This window comes from Cyphellophora attinorum (genome assembly GCF_001299255.1).
Source record: "Cyphellophora attinorum strain CBS 131958 chromosome Unknown Contig15, whole genome shotgun sequence".
Classification (NCBI taxonomy): domain Eukaryota; kingdom Fungi; phylum Ascomycota; class Eurotiomycetes; order Chaetothyriales; family Cyphellophoraceae; genus Cyphellophora; species Cyphellophora attinorum.
In genome coordinates, this window is record NW_017253243.1 from 133,787 (window position 1) to 152,888 (window position 19,102).

The 19,102-nt window shown below is 54.4% G+C and overlaps 9 protein-coding genes across 9 annotated transcripts; 5 read left to right on the forward strand and 4 right to left on the reverse strand.

Annotated features, from left to right (window-relative positions):
• Window positions 1-1,246: 1,246 nt before the first annotated feature.
• Window positions 1,247-2,574, forward strand: AB675_5010 (putative FAD-binding protein C12C2.03c; the record flags this gene model as incomplete). Its single annotated transcript, XM_018145190.1, has 2 exons — window positions 1,247-2,185; window positions 2,251-2,574. 2 exons carry the CDS (start codon window positions 1,247-1,249, stop codon window positions 2,572-2,574), a joined length of 1,263 nt encoding a protein of 420 aa, XP_017999238.1.
• A 104-nt stretch (window positions 2,575-2,678) lies between these two features.
• AB675_5011 (putative FAD-binding protein) lies at window positions 2,679-3,161 on the forward strand (the record flags this gene model as incomplete). The annotated part of the gene is made up of 1 exon (XM_018145191.1): window positions 2,679-3,161. The coding sequence occupies one exon, from the start codon at window positions 2,679-2,681 to the stop codon at window positions 3,159-3,161; it is 483 nt and encodes a 160-aa protein (XP_017999195.1).
• A 957-nt stretch (window positions 3,162-4,118) lies between these two features.
• Window positions 4,119-5,992, reverse strand: AB675_5012 (Mannosyl-oligosaccharide 1,2-alpha-mannosidase MNS1; the record flags this gene model as incomplete). Its single annotated transcript, XM_018145192.1, has 2 exons — window positions 4,119-4,604; window positions 4,646-5,992. 2 exons carry the CDS (start codon window positions 5,990-5,992, stop codon window positions 4,119-4,121), a joined length of 1,833 nt encoding a protein of 610 aa, XP_017999315.1.
• Window positions 5,993-6,291: 299 nt separating this feature from the next.
• AB675_5013 (uncharacterized protein) lies at window positions 6,292-7,011 on the forward strand (the record flags this gene model as incomplete). Its single annotated transcript, XM_018145193.1, has 1 exon — window positions 6,292-7,011. One exon carries the CDS (start codon window positions 6,292-6,294, stop codon window positions 7,009-7,011), a length of 720 nt encoding a protein of 239 aa, XP_017999267.1.
• A 1,196-nt stretch (window positions 7,012-8,207) lies between these two features.
• On the forward strand, window positions 8,208-9,752 carry AB675_5014 (putative FAD-linked oxido YvdP; the record flags this gene model as incomplete). Its single annotated transcript, XM_018145194.1, has 2 exons — window positions 8,208-8,514; window positions 8,566-9,752. The coding sequence occupies 2 exons, from the start codon at window positions 8,208-8,210 to the stop codon at window positions 9,750-9,752; spliced, it is 1,494 nt and encodes a 497-aa protein (XP_017999387.1).
• A 1,087-nt stretch (window positions 9,753-10,839) lies between these two features.
• AB675_5015 (Imidazole glycerol phosphate synthase hisHF) lies at window positions 10,840-12,634 on the reverse strand (the record flags this gene model as incomplete). The annotated part of the gene is made up of 2 exons (XM_018145195.1): window positions 10,840-10,932; window positions 11,006-12,634. The coding sequence occupies 2 exons, from the start codon at window positions 12,632-12,634 to the stop codon at window positions 10,840-10,842; spliced, it is 1,722 nt and encodes a 573-aa protein (XP_017999351.1).
• A 304-nt stretch (window positions 12,635-12,938) lies between these two features.
• AB675_5016 (ATP-dependent permease MDL1, mitochondrial) lies at window positions 12,939-15,427 on the reverse strand (the record flags this gene model as incomplete). The annotated part of the gene is made up of 4 exons (XM_018145196.1): window positions 12,939-13,350; window positions 13,406-13,550; window positions 13,586-15,343; window positions 15,373-15,427. 4 exons carry the CDS (start codon window positions 15,425-15,427, stop codon window positions 12,939-12,941), a joined length of 2,370 nt encoding a protein of 789 aa, XP_017999472.1.
• A 478-nt stretch (window positions 15,428-15,905) lies between these two features.
• AB675_5017 (FACT complex subunit ctc-1) lies at window positions 15,906-17,699 on the forward strand (the record flags this gene model as incomplete). The annotated part of the gene is made up of 4 exons (XM_018145197.1): window positions 15,906-16,523; window positions 16,695-17,306; window positions 17,368-17,494; window positions 17,542-17,699. 4 exons carry the CDS (start codon window positions 15,906-15,908, stop codon window positions 17,697-17,699), a joined length of 1,515 nt encoding a protein of 504 aa, XP_017999433.1.
• An 801-nt stretch (window positions 17,700-18,500) lies between these two features.
• On the reverse strand, window positions 18,501-18,896 carry AB675_5018 (Mitochondrial import inner membrane translocase subunit TIM13; the record flags this gene model as incomplete). Its single annotated transcript, XM_018145198.1, has 1 exon — window positions 18,501-18,896. One exon carries the CDS (start codon window positions 18,894-18,896, stop codon window positions 18,501-18,503), a length of 396 nt encoding a protein of 131 aa, XP_017999274.1.
• Between the last annotated feature and the right edge of the window lie 206 nt (window positions 18,897-19,102).

Sequence of the window (19,102 nt, forward strand, 5' to 3'; positions counted from 1 at the left end):
TACTTCGTACACACTGCAAGGCAAGTGGTCAGGATCGGAATTCGTGTTTGGGAATGCCGACCCTCTTCCGAGGATCAGATAAGACTAGATGGTGGGGTTTTGGGAGATTTTCTAGCGGTGAGGGGCATGCTAGTGGGCTCATCAGTCGATCGCTGGACGCCGATGACCGCTCAAATTACGGATTGCGTGAGTCCAGAAAGCCGTACAAGATTGCTCCGAATCCCTCAATATCGCATCGCGGCGATGTCGACGGGCTATCGTATACTCTGCTACTGAGTTGGGCAGAGCAAACGAGATGCCGCACTCTTTGCAAATGGCTTCGATCCAAAAGTCAGGTGCTTTCAGCTCAGGTGAGACAGGCGTACCTGAATGACGAAGGATGCATCTGATAACCGAAATGAGGCACAAATTATTACTATAAGCTTCGCGTGAATGCAGTGAGGTCGGCTTAGGGCCCCAGCCGCAGACAAGAAATCGGTGTCACAGAATTCGATGCTTAATATGGCTGATTGATAAGATCAAGATTAGATGAGCAAAAGTGGTACCGCGGGTGTCCTGGACGTCCGTACGAAGTGCCACAGCAGTACGACCTTGCTCTGTAGCATCGATGTCATCGTACTTCTCATGGTCAACGGCGTATCGTATTGGTGAGCAAAGCCGGAAGTTTGATCGGAATCTGTGGTGAAAGGTGGGAGTTTTGACCAGGGTGAATTGCTCCGATCAAGGCGAGGCGAGGGCAGTCTCCAACAAACTCTTGGGATGATTCATTTCCGCGCCCCAAGTTCGATATTCTGGCTTCACCTCCTCTCGAATTATTCTCGACACCTCTCCTCTTGATCTATGCACCACGCACTGATCTCGCCCTGTCAACACCTTGCACGAGGGGCGTTCGTCCCAAAAGGCTTTCCAAGCACCTACAGACGCGTTTCAACCCCGCCCACCTTTGCCGGGCAGTGCTGGCTTGCTCGTCGCGGCGCTGCTTCCGTGCTTAGCCATCACATCATCCGGGACCGCAGACGGAAATCTGGTGAGATGCCCCGAATCTTCCCTCGTTCACTCAGAATCACGTAACCGCTCAGCAATACACTTCACTACGATTCCTATGCTGTGTATATCAATATGACGCTTCCGAACACGCCACCTTGTTTCCTCTCGCCACCTACTCTCGTCGACGACCATACTCATCATTATGCTAACCCAACACTTCCCCACAGCTTTGCCGGCGCGCTCGTTTTCTCCACACAACATGGCCTCGACGCTACGGGCACCGCCCAACCCTATACTCATGAAATCGAGCTCTCACCCAGAGAACCCTATACCAGAAGAGCCCAAGCAGTCGCGACAGCTCTCGACGTCGACTTCAGATCCCAGCCAGTCACCGCGGTCGCAACCAGTAGATGAGGTATATTCAGACGATGCATCGAGTATAGACACCACCCCCTCAACACCTCCCGAAACCTCAGACGACTTCATTGATAATCTACCACACATTGCACCACACAGCAAGAAACGACGGGCATCAACGATACTGGTGTCTCAAGGCACGGAAGATGTCAATCGCATTCTTGGACTCGGTGGCACAGTCGGCCTCATACAGAAAACCTGCTGCGGAGGCGGGTGTTGCAAGTCACAGCAATTGAAACCTGCTGACCCAGGTGCTCTACGAGTTCCATTCCTACTACCAGACTCCGCCGCATACAGAAGTCTCGACATCCGGTTAGGAGAGCTTGCGCTAGATAGTGAGCTACTTGACATCGTGGACATGCCAGCAAAGACCGTGTCATTTGAGAAGATCGGTTCGTCAGATCAGCCACAGAATAACCGCACATCAGCACAGTCGCCCGCGGAAGTGCTCAAGCACCCACCAAACTTCGTCCAACCTCATCCGCCTTACCAGGTCTTTTCAGCACCACTATATCACGCTCGAGAACTGACCAAGCCTGGCGCCGAAAAGCGCACATTTCATTTCGACCTCGATGTCACCGACTATCCCGTCGAGGGAGGTGACGTCGACTTCGTCGTTGGGGGTGCCATCGGTGTTTGTGCGCCCAACCCGCAAGAAATCGTCAACGAAGTTTTCGACAGACTTGGCATACCGAGCTTTGTGCGAGACAAGCCCGTCCTAATGAAGACAGTATCAGGCCGCTGGCCAACAATATGGGGCGAAGACGAAGCCCGCGAACTAGTCACCACTCGACGAGAACTCCTCACCTGGTGCACGACCTTCAAAGCTATCCTCCCACCAAACAGATCTTCCGCCTCCTAGCCGAATACGCCGAAGACGAGCACGAAAAGAAGATCCTCCTCTACCTCTCCTCCGCTCAAGGCCAAGCCGCCTTCTGCGATCTCCGAACCGGACCCTACATCACCATCCTCCAAGTCCTCACCGCATTCCCCTCTTCTCGCCCGCCACTCGACCATTTTCTCTCTATCCTCAACCAACTCATGCCCCGCTTCTACTCCCTCTCCCAAGACCCCAAGGTTTCCGCCACGCGCGACAACCGCCGCATCATCGAAATCGCCGTCACAGTCCACGAGTCCGTCAACTACGATGCGTCCGCCGCACGGGCGTAGGGTCAGGCCACCTCGAGCGCTTAGCACGCCAAGTCATCGACGCCGAAGCCAAAGGCATTAACCCACGAGACCTCGATCTGCGCGTTCCCATGTTCCGCGGCCTCATGGCCAACCCCTTGGCCCGCGAATTTGTAACCGACGGCCCCATGCTCTTGATTGGGGCGGGCGTTGGCGTCGCGCCCTTCCGCGGGTTCGTGCACAGCCGCCTCAAGTCCGCCAATTGTGCGAACAAGGTCTGGGTGATGCAGGGCATTCGCGATTCGGAATTCGACGAGCTTTATCAGGGTGATTGGGGCCAGTATGAGGATAAAGTAAAGAAGGTGGTCCAATCACGCAAAGCGACTGGTGATGGGGATGCGCAGTACGTGCAGCACGAGATTCTGTTCCAGGCGGATCTGGTGTGGTTTATTATCAATGCACTGGATGGACGAGTGTTTGTGTGTGGCAGTAGTAAGGGGATGGGCGAGGGGGTGTGGGCGAGTTTGGTTCAGGTGGCGATGAAAAAGGGGAAGTTGAATCACGAGGAGGCGGAGGCGTTTTGGGAGGAGAAGAGGGTTGGGGGGCAGTATGTTGCTGAGACTTGGTGATCGAACGACTGTGATTGACGGAGTAGGCCTTTGGTTGGATCTTTGCCGTTGACGGCTTTTCAGCGAAACATGCATTGTTCTGGGAGGTGTTCTGAGCGTTCGAAATCCCATGGCGTTGTGAATACATATGGGACAGGGTTGTCTGAGTCCAACGACTCCTCCACAAGAGAGACTACGCAGAGGATGGCAAGAGAAACTTGCATTGTGCAATCCAGCAGATCGGCTTTCAGAAGTGGGAACGGAAGGGAGCACCACTCCGAAGCGAGTCGAGCTCCAGCGGAGAAGTCGATGCCTGCAGCTGCGATGTCATGGCCAGGCTAGGATGCTGGTGGGAGGGTCCACATTGCAACACATGCACATGGTGCTTGTACAAGATAAATGCCAATGCACGTATACCTATTTATATCCACCATTGCAATGTGGACCGTGGTCTTTCCGTGCCTATGTCTCTCCTCAAACGACCCATTAGAACCTCTGACAGACTTCGCCTCACCAGGTAGCAGCGGGTGCTACCAAGGCATGGCATTGAATTTCCCGTTCCTATCGAAATGCTGGATCGAGAGAAGATGAAGACTTCGAGGGGCAAGGCTATCACTTATACTCGTTAACGCATTGGCGAGCCCGAGGCAAACCGAGATGACGGCGTAGTGACTGCGTCAGGAGTCATTCACTGTTACTTGTTCGAGTCAGGTTGAGCTGCTGCCTGTTGTCAGTCATTCGATTGAAGCGCCTCATCGGTGGCGAAAGTAAGTGAATGTAGACATGCCAATGGACGTATACGAATGCTTCGTTGCGGATACGTCGACGATGTTAGTCCAGAGGTATCAAGGTAAATCAAGGTTATTGGTGGTATGTCCACAGTAGGTGTCGTCCCATGTACGCTAGATCAATCACATTGACCTGTTCTCATCTCCAAAATATACATTGAAATACTCTCGCCACGAGCCAACTCCTCATTCACGCAGCAGTCGGCCTCCTGAAAGGATGCGCCTCCGTGTTCAACACCCACTCATCCAAATCCACCTCGCCATCCCCCACCGGATCACCAAAAACCAACCAGAAATATTTCAGCGTCTCCGCCAGCCAGAAGCTCTCCATTCGATCACTTTGCAGAGGGATCTTCATCCTGACATCGAAGATTGCCGCGTTGGCGATTTTCGTCTTCGTAGCGCGATCGATTGCCTCCCACATCCGCCACGCGGCTTCTTGGTATGCGGTGTCGCCTGTGACGCGGTAGAGTATGAAGATTGATTCGATGGCTTCGGGCCGAAGGATGTATCGGTTGTCGCCGTGGGCGGTGAAGCCTGGGATCACGCCGTTTTGTTTGGCAAGGAGTTTGCCGTGTTCGACTGGTGAGGCGTCTGATACTGACGGGTCGGAGGGTTGCTCGTCGCTGTCGGTGTGGCGGGCGGCGATGGCGGCGTAGTACCTGTCGTCGTCCCACTCGCAGGGTTTCGTGGAGATCCCGCTTCGCCGCAGGGTACGACGTGGAATGTCTCGGGCATAAGGCCGGATGGGGTTGCGTTGTAGGCCCAGATGCAGCCGTCGAGGAGCTGCTTCGCGGTGTGCAGATCGTTAGGGCGATCGAAGATTTTGGACCCGATGGCCAGCATGCCCGCTGTGAAGCAGGTCAGGTGTTGGCCCTGAGGGTCGAGGGAAGGGTGGCCTTGCTCGGTGAGGGAGGTGGTACCGCTGAAGAGGACTGGTGCGTTGGTTGGGATCATGGGCCGGAAGAAAAGGTGTTCTTCGGCGGTGGTGATAGCTCTTTCGTACATCAGGCCGTAGGATTGGTCTGCGCCGTTGAGAAGGAGGTATTCCTTAGGAAGGTATTCATAGGTTGAGTCTGCCATGCCGCCAAAGGTGAAGTGATTGAAGTCCCATTTCAGGTCTCGTGTGTTGACGATTGTGGGCCATAGTCCCGGCAAGAGTGTCTTGTCTTGGGCATCGACCATGTGCTTGGAGATACGTGCGATGACATCGTAGTATTTGGGATCGCCTGTAAGCTGGGAAAGGCGCGTGAATTCGACTGACAGTGATCCGACTTCTGCCAGCAGAGTATAGTCCGATGGAACCAGTTGAACTCCTGCTGCGGCTTTTCTCCAGTCCCAGCGACAGACAGGGAAATGGTTGGGAGTGTCGAACGCAGCATAGAGCATGTCCGCGAGTTCTGTAGCCTTGGTCAGGAGTGATTCGTATCTCCTTTCACTCAAGTCGTAGGCCGACAGCAGGCCGCCGATGTATCTGATGGTGGTCTCGAACACATTCAGATCCTTCTCGGTGTTAGTTGTGAAGTCGATCTTCTCTACTGCGTCCACTGCCTCTACAAACTCCTCGCGCAGGCCCATCAGCCACAGGGTATCTAGACTGTCGACGAGTGTGGCGCCCCATCCGCCAAAGCTGTTTCTATAGCCGCCGTTGATGGGTCTGACCTCATCTTTGCCAAATGCGTGCTTGGTGTAGCCACTCCAAGCATGGATGAAAGCGTCCTTGATCTTTTGCCTGCGGGAGAGCCGCAAGGTCTTCTCCTTTGGTGACTCTGTACGCGATGAGAAGTCGAATTGTATACGAGGAATTGCAGTGCCTGTCTTGGGCAAGGCTGTATAGTCTGATATAGGGTACCGCGCAGGCCGCTTTTGCCAACGCACGTTGCCATAGTGGCGGCTGTCAGAACCTGACGACAGCGGTCTTTTAGTGACGAAGTATATGACGATGAGAAAGAATATAGCCGGTGCGAGCCAGAACCGCCGCCGCGAAAGCATGGCTCGACCGGCGCCGACACCTCCTACATCCGCAAAGAACTGAAAGAGCGAGGAAGAAAGAATGCGCCTCATCGTGAGAAGTCTCGACGCGGGCAGACAAGGCGCCTGAAACGACAGGGGTACTCTGCCCTAATGGAGGCTACTGCAGGGGCTCCCTGGCGGCAGCTTCCCCAGAAATGCTAAAAACAGCCTTGAACTTTAACCGAATGACTTCATTTTCGATTTTCGTTCATCGGAGGTGTTCTCATGCCGTCTTCACATCAACATCAACTGTGATTGTCATTGCAGACTTTCGCAAGCTTTGGAGACCATCAATTTTGGATGCCAGGGGGGCCTTCGTGTGTATCCATTTTCTCTCTGAAGCATTCATCATGCCGCTGTCGGCTGTGTTTCTCATACCGCCTCCGGCCCTAAAAGACGTGTCATCCAGCAATATATTGGGTCATCTGGCCCTGAAGTTCGGCGCTACACCACTACATGATACACCAACGCACACGCCATTCACGCTCAAGCACGAGCTATCGGTAACAACGTCGTCATTATTGCCAGGACAAGCATCTACCAGAGGCTACATGCAAGTGCTGCAGCTCTCGGCCAGCGCTGACATACATTATATTGGTATCACCCAACCGAACGAGCCAATCAGTCTGGCCACAGTCCCTACCAGCGGCATCGAGATGTACAAGGCCATGATGCAAGCAAAGATGCAGGCGCTGTGGAGGAATCGTCATACCCTCACCGTCACTGATGGACAGGCTGTGCGACTTAAGGTACCCGCTGGACCCATTGAGTTGCGTGTTGGTGACCTCAGAGCCGATAACAATGTATTTCAAGGCGTGCTACTGGAAGTCACTCGAACTCACACAGAGGGCATCCCCGATGAGTATTCGCAAGCGGACGAGGCTTTGATCCAGGAACTGGCGCGGAGACTGCTCGAAGGCCTGCCAATCTCGTTGGACGAGGAGGGCGTCGGATCGCATCTTTGCTACACCGAGACCATTGTTGAGCCACATCCAAGGCATATCAACCAGGACAAGAAGACAAGGGCCTTGGGGCTCGCTGAGGCGTATATGGAGGTACTCCGGAAATAGAGACCCCGGAACCCTTCAGAGACAAGCAGCAATACACCTGACACGTCGTCACAACAGATGTCTCCCGAGCAGACGCTGGGAAGCCCTCAGGCCTTCAGTGATATCCTTGAAGACGTAGTCATAGGGACACCCAACAGAAACTCTCAAGTGATCGACCACACGTCGACACGAGAGACTTCAGCAGTCCCGCCAACTCCTGACGACTCCAACGTCGTTCTACCTACGAATGAAAGGCCTGCACACGAGCTTTGGGGCGACATATGTACTCAAGAGGAGTTCGAGCGATTGATGGCCGATACGCCGTCAGACGCGTCGCCTGAGACACCGATCGATGGTGTTCCGTCGGCTCAATCAGGGAAGGAATGAGACAGAAAGAGTCCTCCCCGACGAAGTGCAAGCTCAACAGGATAGATTAGAGTACAGACAGGCCAGGCATGAGCTTAGGACGACTGCTGAGGCAGACCGAGTCCTCTGCGACAGCATACCGACTCCTCGTATACATAGAATTGGACTGCTGTATCCTGACTTCGCCGCGACCCCAGATTGGCTGTCCAGGATATAATTGCTCCTTGTAGCGCTTGTCCCACGTCCAATCCCACGCCTAAATCGCAAGTAAACCTGATGCCAAGATCCGCTATTTAAGGTCCCGAAACCTGCTTTTTCTAACTTCACCTCCTGATACTGGTCGCCGAAGAAGGCGCAGCACTGTAGTAACCGAATTCACTTCACCTCTGGCGGCCATTCACGCTTGATCGTGAGTTGCTGGCGGAAAGATGATCAGCACAATGCCTAATCTCCTATTCGGCGGGCCAGCGACCCACGGTCCCAAAGTTGCTTAAGCCACCACTGCAAGCAAGAGAACATCCGCTTAAGATGACCCAGGTAGCTGCAGCCAGCCAGCACAGCAAGCAAGTTCATGAACGGGCAGGTGATCTGCCACGCCGCATCTGTCTTCACTTGGCAAAAGACAGGAACAGGTAAGAGCACCGGTCTGCCGCTCGGTTAGGTCTGTTTGCTGTTCACTATATCGGTGCAACAATTCTGGACCTCTTCTCAGCACTTCGGTCAGCAGTATTACCTCCACGGACAGCGAGCATGATTAATTGACGGCATCGTTATCCTTATTACTGACCACAGTCTGTCCTTTCTGACAACTCGGGAGCCCCTATCTTCCTAATTTCGGCTTTCACGACATTATGCACCTCACCTCCCTGCTCTTCGTCGCCGCGGCCGCACTGCCAAGCACACTCGCACAAGCCGACGGAAACCTACGCTCATGCCTCGAGAAAGCCGTTGGCGGCGAAAAGAGCCGTGTGGCATGGAAGACCAAGTTCCTCTTCGACCTTCTCGATGTCCATCGGTATAATCTCTACTACGACACCGACCCGGCTGCTATTGTGTATCCCCATGACGCAAAGGAGGTTGGAGCTGTGGTCGTTTGTGCGGCGAAGGCAAAGGTGCCGGTGCAGGCGCGATCTGGTGGGCATTCGTTTGGGAACTATGGTACCATTCTTACTCTCTGAAGTCGGATCGCATATGCTCACAACAGTCTAGGTCTTGGCGGTGACGGTGGCGCGGTTGTAGTCGACACCAAGCATCTAAGCCAACTGACCTACGACGAAAAGGATCAGACCGCGCATATCGGCCCTGGCAATGGTCTCGGCGACGTAAATGCGTTTTTGCTCGAATATGACCGCCTGGCCTCCCATGGTGACGCACCCCAGGTCGGCGTCGGCGGCCACTACACCATTGGCGGACTCGGCCGGGTATCCCGTCAATACGGCGCCGCCTGCGATAACATCCTCTCCGCTGAGGTTGTCCTCGCCGACGGATCAATCATCACCGCTTCTCCCACGCAGAACACCGATATGTTCTTCGCCATCCGCGGTGCAGGTGCCAGCTTCGGCATCGTGACTGACTTTCACATCCGCACGCATCCCGCGCCCGGCTCCGCCATCGCGTTCACCTACAACGTCACTCTGGGCAACGCCGAGGCCCAAGCCGACGCCTTCAAAGCCTGGCAAGCACTCGTCTCTAACCCGAAACTGCCCCGCGAGCTGTCGACGCAATTCATCGCGCTACCCTTGGGCATCAGCGTCATCACGGGCTTCTACTACGGCTCCGAGAAGGACTTTTCGGCATTGAAGCTGGACACGCAACTCTTCGGCATCGACGACGCTGAGATTTCTGTGCGAGTAGTGGATAAAGCCGTCGCGGTAGCGCACGACTTTTCGGAGCTGGGACTGAAGTTATTTGGAGACGTGCCTGCGCATTTCTACAGCAAGTCACTGTCCTTCAACAAGGATACACTGATGTCTGATGATGCGATCGACGCAATGTTCAAGTACCTCGGCGACATCAACCTTTCGACGCTAACGACGCCGTGGTTCGTCATATTCGATCTCGAGGGCGGTGCAATCAACGATGTTGCCCAGAACTCGAGCGCATATGCGTTTCGAGATGCGATTTTCTTCTTGCAGAGCTATGCGGTCGACTTGCTGGGCCTGTTCCCGGACCAAACGCGCAAGTTTCTGGATGGACTGAATGAGGTTGTGCTGGAGCATGCTGGGGATAAGGACAAGAAGTTTGGGAGTTATCCCGGATATGTCGATCCGTATCTGGGAGACAATGCGCGGGAGCTGTACTGGCGGGGCAACTATGAGCGGTTGAGGGAGATCAAGAAGGTGAGGGACCCGGACCAGGTTTTCAGGAATCCGCAGAGTGTCGAGCCGGCGAATTGAACCCTCAAGGGCGAATCTACAGCTGGAACCTGGCGAGGCCAACTGATCGATAACAATAATATTCCCAAACGAGCGTCTGTACGGACCGATAAGTGTCATCGTCCCTCCTTTCCACCTCACACAAACCACCCCCATGAGCCAGTCAAATAGCTAGCTAGGAGCGCCAGTGTGATCCTCGATGCCACGAACAGGAGTGCAGTTAAACTTACCAAGACCAGCGCCGTGATGGAGAAAGGCACGAGGACTTGCCTCAAGCCGGATGACAAGGGCGTATCGAGACCGGCTGACAAAGCTACCTGCGGGAAGGAACCCGTCATCCATCGCTCCTGCCGCAAGAAGCACACGGAGAGGCAGTTGCGAACATGTGGTCATCCCTGCCGCAGCAAGTATTCAGAGAGGCAGGTGCGAATGCCAGCACCCAGTCGCTCCTGCCGCAAAGACTATTCGAAGAGGCAGGTGCGAATGTCAACAACCCACCGCTTCTGCCGCCGAAGGTTCTCCGAGACAGCAGGTGCGAATGCCAGCACCCAGTCGTTCCTGCCACATGAAGTGATTCGGAAAGGCAGGTGCGAACAATTGATTGATCACTCCTGCCGCAATAAGTATTCGAAGAGAAGCAGGTACGAACGCCATGACCCAGTCGCCCCTGCCATGGAAAGTATCTAGAGAGGCAGGTACGATTGTCACCAGCCGATCCCTCCTGCTGCAGAGGATGTCTCAACGTTTTACCCAGACCGGATGATTGGTTTGGTCGAGGGCGTATCTGAGACCGGATGACTGAAATGCATGACAGTTCTAGCTGAAACCGGACGACGAGGACATGTGTTGTAGATGCCGACATCTGGTCTGTCTGTTGCACAGCGGCACTAGCGTTGCGCAAGTGGCACACGCGTTCGGTCAACCTGGCTACTAGGTGAGAACCTGGATGTGGGTGGGCTGCGACCATCATATCGGCATGGTTCTCACTTGGGGCGATATTGGTCGCTCGGAAGGGTAAGTCTAGATCTATCTATACTCTAGTCTACAAGGTGTGTCGGCAGGCTATCGTGCCTCGAAGTGCCCGGCTGCTCCATGTCGGCACTTCGCCTTACAGCTGCAACTCCTCGTATGGCCTCACCAACAAGCCCTGCTCGGCCAGGTGCTCCTTGACTTGTGAGACCTTGTACTCGCCACGATGGAACTGCAGATCTCGTCAGCAACCGACCTCATACGCCACCAGAAGCGAAGAAAAGGGCTTGAGCGAGAAGACTTACCATCCCAGCACCCAACGCAGCATCAACGTCTGTCTCCCTGAAGACTTCCTCAAAGTGCTTTGGCACGCCCGCTCCACTGCTGGCGATGACAGGTATCCCGACCGCGGCCTTGACCTGTCGAATCAGCTCGAGATCATAGCCCCGATTGCTGCCATCTCGATCAATAGCGTTGAGCAGAATCTCGCCTGCGCCCATGGCCTCAACTGCCTTCACGAGCTGCACGACGTCCAAGTCCCTCGTCTCTCGCCCGCCTTTGATAGTGCACGCATACCAGCAGAGCGTCCTACCATCCTCGCTCGGTTCCGCTGTCTTAATGAAGTGGTGTGACTGTGCCTCCTCACCCGTCTTGACAAACACTTTCTTCGGGTCAACACTCACCACAACAGCCTGTCGCCCATACGCCGCGGAAATAGTCTCGATGCCGCTCGTGCCATCTCCTTTCCCACCACGCTTCCAGAACTCTTCCGCAGCGAGCACCGCATCGCTGCCAATGCTGACCTTGTCGGCGCCACTGGCAAAGTACATCTTCGCGACGTCCAAAGCACGCACGGTCTTGCCGGTCCCCGGATCAGTCATGTCGCGGATGCCACCTCCGATAGTAAGAGGCACGAAGACTTCTTCGGAGGTGCGCCGGAGGATCTCGAGCATAGGCAGGTCGGAGATCGGTAAATCGCGGAAAGAGGTGATGTTGAGGAAGGTGACTTCGTCGGCGCCTTGCTCGTAGTAGCGTTTCGCCATCTCGACGGGCTTGCCCAAATTGCGGACGTCGTTGGTGGAGGACTTTTCGCGGACGTCGTACTGGTCGCCTTTAGTAACGACGAGGTCGCCAGCGTCATTGGTCCGGACGTCGAGGCAGGCTATGATGCGGCGGGTGAGGCCGTGGGTGCTGTCTTTTGAGGTTACTGTTCCGTTCGTGGTTGAAGAGGTGGTGGGCGTGGAGAAGGCTTGTCCTTCTAGGAATGCTTTGATCACTCGTAGGCCCGCGGCACCAGACTTCTCGGGGTGGAATTGTGTTGCGAAGACGTTGCCTCGTCCGACAGCGCCGACATATGTTTCGGTGCCATAAGTGGCAGTGGCGACGGTCCAGCCATCTTTCTCGAGTAGGCCGGGGACATAGGGCGTGAAGTACGAGTGGACGTAGTAGTATTTGCTGGTTTCGCTCAGACCGTAGAAGCTCTTCCGTGTCCCATCTGCTTCTTGATGGTGGTGAACAGTGCTGGCAGAGTTCCAGCCGATGCAAGGAACCGACTTCTTTGGCTTTGTTGCATCGCCCGTAGCAGTAGGATTGAATCGTTCGAGCTGAGAAGGTATCAGACCAAGCCCTTGGACTCCCGGAGCCTCGACCGAAGATGCGAAAAGTGCTTGCTGTCCGACGCAAATCCCGAAGAATGGCTTTCCAGCTTCGATGTGTTCCTTGATCACGGGCAAGTATCCGGCGTCCGAGAGTGAGGTCAAACAGTGTCCAAAGTGTCCTACTCCTGGCAGTATGATCTTGTCGGCGTTCTTGACATCCTCCGGCTTCCGGATCCATTCAATTTTCCAGCCACATTTTTCGATAGCATTGACCAGCGACCGTATATTGCCAGCTACGTAGTCCAGCAGATGGACCGTTTTCCGGTCGACCGTCATCACCGCAATAGAGGCCTACTGAGCAGGAGGACTTTGAGATTCAAGGTCATCGGTACAACAATAACAATATGAGTCCGACGACGGCGAATTCTCGGACTTTGATTCAACAATATACCAGCGGCCGGTGTGATGATGAAAAACAACACGTAGAATGCGATGAACGTAGTCTCGTCCATCAACAGTTGCATGATTGGTTCTGGAGGACGCTGAGTGAGGATTGAAATATGGAGAGCTCGATGTAGAACTACAAATTATGATGCAGAGTTGCTCCTTCCTGAGTGAAGCCTTACTCGCACCTGCCACTTCATCTTTTCTTTTCTTCCACGGCTTCCGTGACTGTTTCCTGGACCTTGCTACCCTGCATCTCTTCGTGGTCCGCACCTTCCTCAAGTTCTTCACCTTCACCATTGTGCAGAAGGTGGTGAATCTCCTCAGTCTCTGTAGGTGGTCCCCTTCCACCTGGCGTCATAGAAGTATCATTCGAGTGATGGCTCTCAGTTGTTTCACCGCCACTCATTTGCCATTCCATCAGCTTGGTGAAAGCACCATCTGGTCGGCTGCTGAGCTCTTTATACGAGCCCATCTCAGCGACACGCCCATCGTTGCTAAGACAGATGATCGTATCGGAGCGCTTAATGGTTGATAGTCTGTGGGCTATCGATATAGTGGTGTTAGATCCCTTCAGCATTCTCGCTAATGCTTCGTTGACCAATGTCCTGGGGAAAATTAGCTATGAGCTTGACATGACGCACGAAGGAGTCAAAGACTTACTCTGACTCAGCATCCAAGGCTGAAGTCGCCTCGTCCAAGATCAAGATGTCAGGGTCTTTCACCAGTGCACGAGCGATAGCAATGCGCTGCTTTTGACCGCCAGACAACTGCGTGCCTCTCGCACCGACCGACGTATCAAGTCCGTCTGGGAAATCTGAGATGAACCACAATTGGCCTGACGAGCAGCGCGCATGATCTCTGTGCGTGTAGCGTTTGGTTTGCCGTAGGCGATATTCTCCGCAATAGTTCCCGAAAACAGGACCGGCTCCTGCGAGACGATTCCGACCCTTCGTCGTAGCGACTTAACATTCATGGTAGAGATGTCTTTGCCATCGATCAGGATCTCACCCTCCGACGGGCCGTAGAACCTCAGTACAAGCGACGCGATGGTCGACTTGCCTCCACCAGACGGACCGACTATTGCCACATTCGAGCCTTGAGGGATTGTAAAATCGAGATTCCTGAAGATCTTGACGGCTGGCCGTGTAGGATACGCGAAAGTTACATTCTTGAATTGAATAGGGCCTCTGGCACTCTTGACCGGATCGCCCACGGTTGGATTGATGGTAGGCTCGCGATCTTGCAGCTCGAACAATCTGGATGCGGCACCGACGCCTTTCATTAATTCTGAGTAGAAAGATGAGAGACCGAAGAGCGAGGAGCCAGCATATGCCGTATACATCAGGAACGAGGTCAGCTCGCCGATGGTTATGGCACCACTGCTCACCATTCCACCGCCAACGTACAGCAGGGATAAAATGGTCATGTTTCCAAGGAAGCCAGTAGATGAGAAGAAGGTTGCGCTGATTAAGGATTCCTTCTTGCCGAGTTCGAAGATCTTTCGTACCTGCGTGTTGTACCGATGAACCTCAAGAATCTCCCCAGCAAATGCTTGAGATGTCCTTACGTTGCCGAGACGCTCCTCCGCAATCTTTGTCAAGGTGCCGACATTCTTCTGGATCTTGCGACTCAAATTTCTGATAGCTCGACCGTAGAAGAAGGCACCAATGGCGATGGGTGGAAAGAGCAGTCCAAGCACACCTGTCAGCTTCAGCGAGACCCAAGCCATTAAGCCGAAGCCCGCGCCGCCACTGACAAATGCTCGGAGACCGTCAGACAGATTCTGGGTGATTGACTTGCCGACGATGATGGTGTCTGAGCTAAGCCTGGAGATGAGATCGCCCACTCGATTTGCGTCGAAGAACTCTGCATTCTGAATGTACGTCTGGCGGAAGAGTCTGGATCGCAGACGGGCCACAATCCGCTCTCCAACTATTCTCAAGATGATGATGCGCCCGTAGTTGGCAGCAGCTCCAGTTGCGAGGACGGCAACCAGAGTAGTGTAGAATGTAGTCATGCTCAGGCCAAACAGCATATCGATTGGGGCATCAGCTTGCTCGCCATTGGTGTCGGCCTTGCCCTTTGTCGCAATGTCTAGAATTTTGCCAATCGAGAACGGTATAGACATGGTGATGCCAGATGAAATCAACAATAGTACGAAAGCGAATCCTAAGACTTTGGCCTCAGGTCGTGCTATTTTGATAAGTCGCCATACTTCGCCAAACCCGCCACCCTTGGGAGAGGCTCCTTCCTTGGACAGACGGGCGCTGAGATTTATCTGTGCGTTGGCCTTCGCCTTCTCGGACCGCTCAAAGAACTCGTCGGCTTCTTCATCTTCATCCGCCTTCTTGGCAGACTTTTCCTCTTTTATTACCGGGCTCGGTGTCTCTCGTCTGAAGAACGACGATACGCTGAAGGGGCGAATATGCTGCAAGACGCTTCTCGAAGCTCTCGGGGCAAGTCGCGCTGGGCCGACACTGGATGCGAGTGCCGGTTTCGGTTGGGTATGCGGCCGTGTATAGACGCGATGGTCCGGATCTGGGATTGCGATATCCTTGAGTGACGCGGCGCAGAGTTGTATGAGGCGAGAAGGAGGGTCTGGTCAAGGTGTTGGACTCTCAGCGCACTGCGACCTGGTGCAAGCGTCGAGAGTAGACCGCTGGCAGGCCGCAGAGGGCCCATCCCAGCTATATTTCCGCAATGTAGAAGGTTCACTTGTCAAGCCATGCTGTAACCATGCGCTAATGGCAACAACGCAACTGCCTCGGGAGGATATCACAGTGTAGTGCTCGAGTGAGTCTTGTATATGCGAGCAAGTTTTATGTTGTATGGAAGTGCCGAAAGTGAATGTCGTCGGTCATGACGGAGGACTTAACAGCTCTCGGCTCTCCACCACTATAAAAAGTGCCAAGCCTCGGAGATCGCGTCGCGACTTCTTCGATTCTTTCTCCGCGTTTGGCTGAAGCCAATCAATAATCTTTCGCCAGAACTTGTGTTTGAGCTGCTTCCTACGATCCTCCATCGCAGTCTCAACTCCCATACTTCAGGGGAAGCGACAAGTATCAAGAATACATCGACCAAGTGATCGCCCATTCCTCTCAACCCTCAGGTAGCGCCGCAGGCGCATAGGCGCAATGTAGGTACCGATATACAGCACATAATGGCCAGCGGGCTGACCTATTTCAGGGAGTCCTTCGAGAACATCCATCTGGATCTGTCAAAACAATCCGGCAGATGCAGGCTGGCAGAAAGTGGTCTCGGCTGGAAGGCCGGCGGCTCATCAGCAGAGCCCTTTACACTCAGCGGCGATCAGCTATTATCTGCCCAATGGAGTCGAGCGGCGAAGGGCCACGAGCTCAAGATCATCACCAAAGAGCAATCTGTCATACAACTCGATGGCTTTGTTGCAGATGACTTCGAGCGAGTGAGCAAAGCATTCAAAATTTGGTACGGCATCAATCTCGAGAATAAAGAGCATGCCCTTCGTGGTTGGAATTGGGGCAAGGCAGAGTTTGGCCGCGCGGAAATGGCATTCAATGTGCAAAATCGCCCAGCCTTTGAGATCCCCTACTCCGAGATATCCAACACCAATCTGGCCGGTCGCAACGAGATCGCCGTCGAATTCAACCTTACGAGCGAACAGAATGGCGTCAATGGCCACAAGCCCGCCACAACACGAGAACGCGGTCGAAAAGCAGCTGCCGCCCGCGACGAGCTTGTCGAAATGCGCTTCTACATCCCAGGCACCATGTCCAAGAAGGAAGCCAACGGCGACGAGGTCAACAGCGGCGATGATGACGACGAGGAAGAGACAAGCGCTGCCAACTTCTTCTACGAGACCATAATGCAGAAGGCTGAGATCGGCGACGTGGCCGGCGACACCATCGCCACCTTCCCCGACATCCTTTTCCTCACACCGCGTGGCCGCTTCGATGTCGACATGTATGAGGGCTCTTTCCGGTTACGCGGCAAGACGTACGACTACAAGGTCGAGTACTCCGCCATCAAGAAAGTCTTCATGCTGCCCAAGATCGATGAAGTACACACCCTACTCACCCTCGGCCTCGACCCTCCACTTCGCCAGGGTCAGACCCGCTACCCCTTCCTCGTCATGCAGATCAAGCTCGACGACGAAACACAGATCGACCTCAATCTCGAGGAGGACGTCCTCGCGACCAAATACAAAGACAAGCTCGAAGGCCACTACGAAGCACCTCTACACCACGTCATCACACGCGTCTTCAAGGGCTTGTCCGGCAAGAAGGTCATCACACCATCGAAAGACTTCTCCTCACACCACAATCTACAAGGCGTCAAATGCTCAATCAAGGCCAACGAAGGCGCGCTGTACTGTCTGGACAGAAGTTTCATGTTCGTCCCCAAACCGGCCACATACGTACCCATCGAGAACGTGGAGAAGATTGTCATGAGCAGAATCGGAGGTCAACTGGCGGCTAGTAGAACCTTTGACATCAGTATTCTGCTGAAGGGCGGTGCTGGAGAGCATCAATTTAGCAATATCAATCGGGAGGAGCAGCAGAGTTTGGAGGAGTTCTTCAAGGTCAGTCCTTCCCCCCTCGACCATGTCCACGTTTCCTTGTACTAACGCTTCTGGTGAACAGGCAAAAGGAATCAAATACAAGAACGAAATGACAGATGACTCCTCCTCGCTCCTCAAAGCCGCCCTTGAAGACCAAGATCTGGCCTCGTCGGAAGAGACGCACCTGGCGGCGGCGGCGCGGACCGTGGGTCAGCAGACGAAGATGATGAGTCACCGGATGAGGACTTCCATGCAGACTCGGAAAGTGATGTGGCCGAGGAGTACGACTCAGAGCATGAGAGCAGTGGGGCGGGCAGCGGCAGTGATGTCGAGATGGCCGATGCGGATGATGGTGATGATGATGACGGTGACGCGGAGGAGGAGGAGCGGCCGAAGAAGAAAAGTAAGAAGTGAGACACTACTACTACGTGGTCGGGACAGGTTTTGCAGTGATTGAAGGAGACTTGATCACTCTGAAGTGCTCCATGGACGTTTTGGTTTGGGATTCGACTACCCGGATATATTGGCGCAACATCGCAACATCGCAACACCCATTGGCATGGTGCTCTGGGTGCGGAGCGAGGACGACTCCGTCGATCTAAAGAGTGTATATGAATAGCATCATCAAAACGAGAACTGTGGTGATCATTAAAGATTGATCATTGCCTTGGCTATTTGTAATCCTGTTCCCAGGTTTTTGATATTGTACAGAATCTCCTCATGATTCAGCAAGAAGAGTCACAAGTCCGAGACGCGGTAATCCTCGTCGAATGGAGCGTTACTCGGGGCAAGGAAGCCGCTTGCGCTAGCCCGTCGTGCGACTTCGTCAAGGCAAAGAGTTGAGTGGGTTGGACAGCAACGGTATGCGTTCGGCGCTGTTTCATCATATGCAAGACTGCGCGAATTCGTGCATTGATCCGGGTGGGATGCGAGCGCGCTGTGAGACGTCGCCTGGGCGAAAGTGGTGGTATGGACGTGACCTGCGCTTGAGCTCTGGAGGCCGAATGCTTCGGTGATCGCGAGGTGCTGCTTACTTGCCCGTAGTATGGGGCTCGCGCTTCGACTCGTGCCTGTCCAGAGCTTCCAGTGTGCGACAATCTCGACCACGGACTGCTCTCAGTCGGCGGGGAAGTTCAAGCCCAACGGCATCGATGCCACTGCCACGCGCCACTTCCCACGCCTGCCGCCTCGTTGCCCCTCCCATAAGGGTGCCCATCACTGCGGCCCTCCGATCAGGCCACCGCCTCCCTCCCGTTGTATCCTTCCCATATACGTCCTAGACACCGTGTTCCATGCATCGATGTACTTCTCCATACAGCTGCTCAGACACTGCGACTCCTTCGAGCTCAGCGTATTTCCTGGTGCTGGGATGCAGTGATCAAAGCAGTTCTCGTTGACTTTGGACATGAGGATGCGAGCATTCAGCAGGTTCTGGCGGGCGGTGACGTCGGATTGGATTCGGTTGCGGAGAGCGGTTGATGTGCTGGTGGAAGTTGAGGACCCAAATGGCGAAGGAGAGGAGAGCGGGGACGAAGGGGGATTGAAGTCGGCTGAGGGGGATTCGGAGTTGCTGGACTTGTCGCCAGAGCTCGAGCCGCCGAAAAAGCCCATGTTGGACGGAGTTGGGATGGTAGCAGGTGGTCGAGGTGAGGTTGGAGTTCGAGTGGTGGCTCTGCGAGTAGCAGCCGAGCGTGTCCTTAAGCGGTGCAAAGGCTTGTGGGCCGAGCAAGATGGTGCGTAGTGTCCGAGAAGCCGTGCGAGGGTCGTAGGCGGTAGTGTGAGATGTGTAGAGATTGCAGGTAGACGTCGAGTCGATG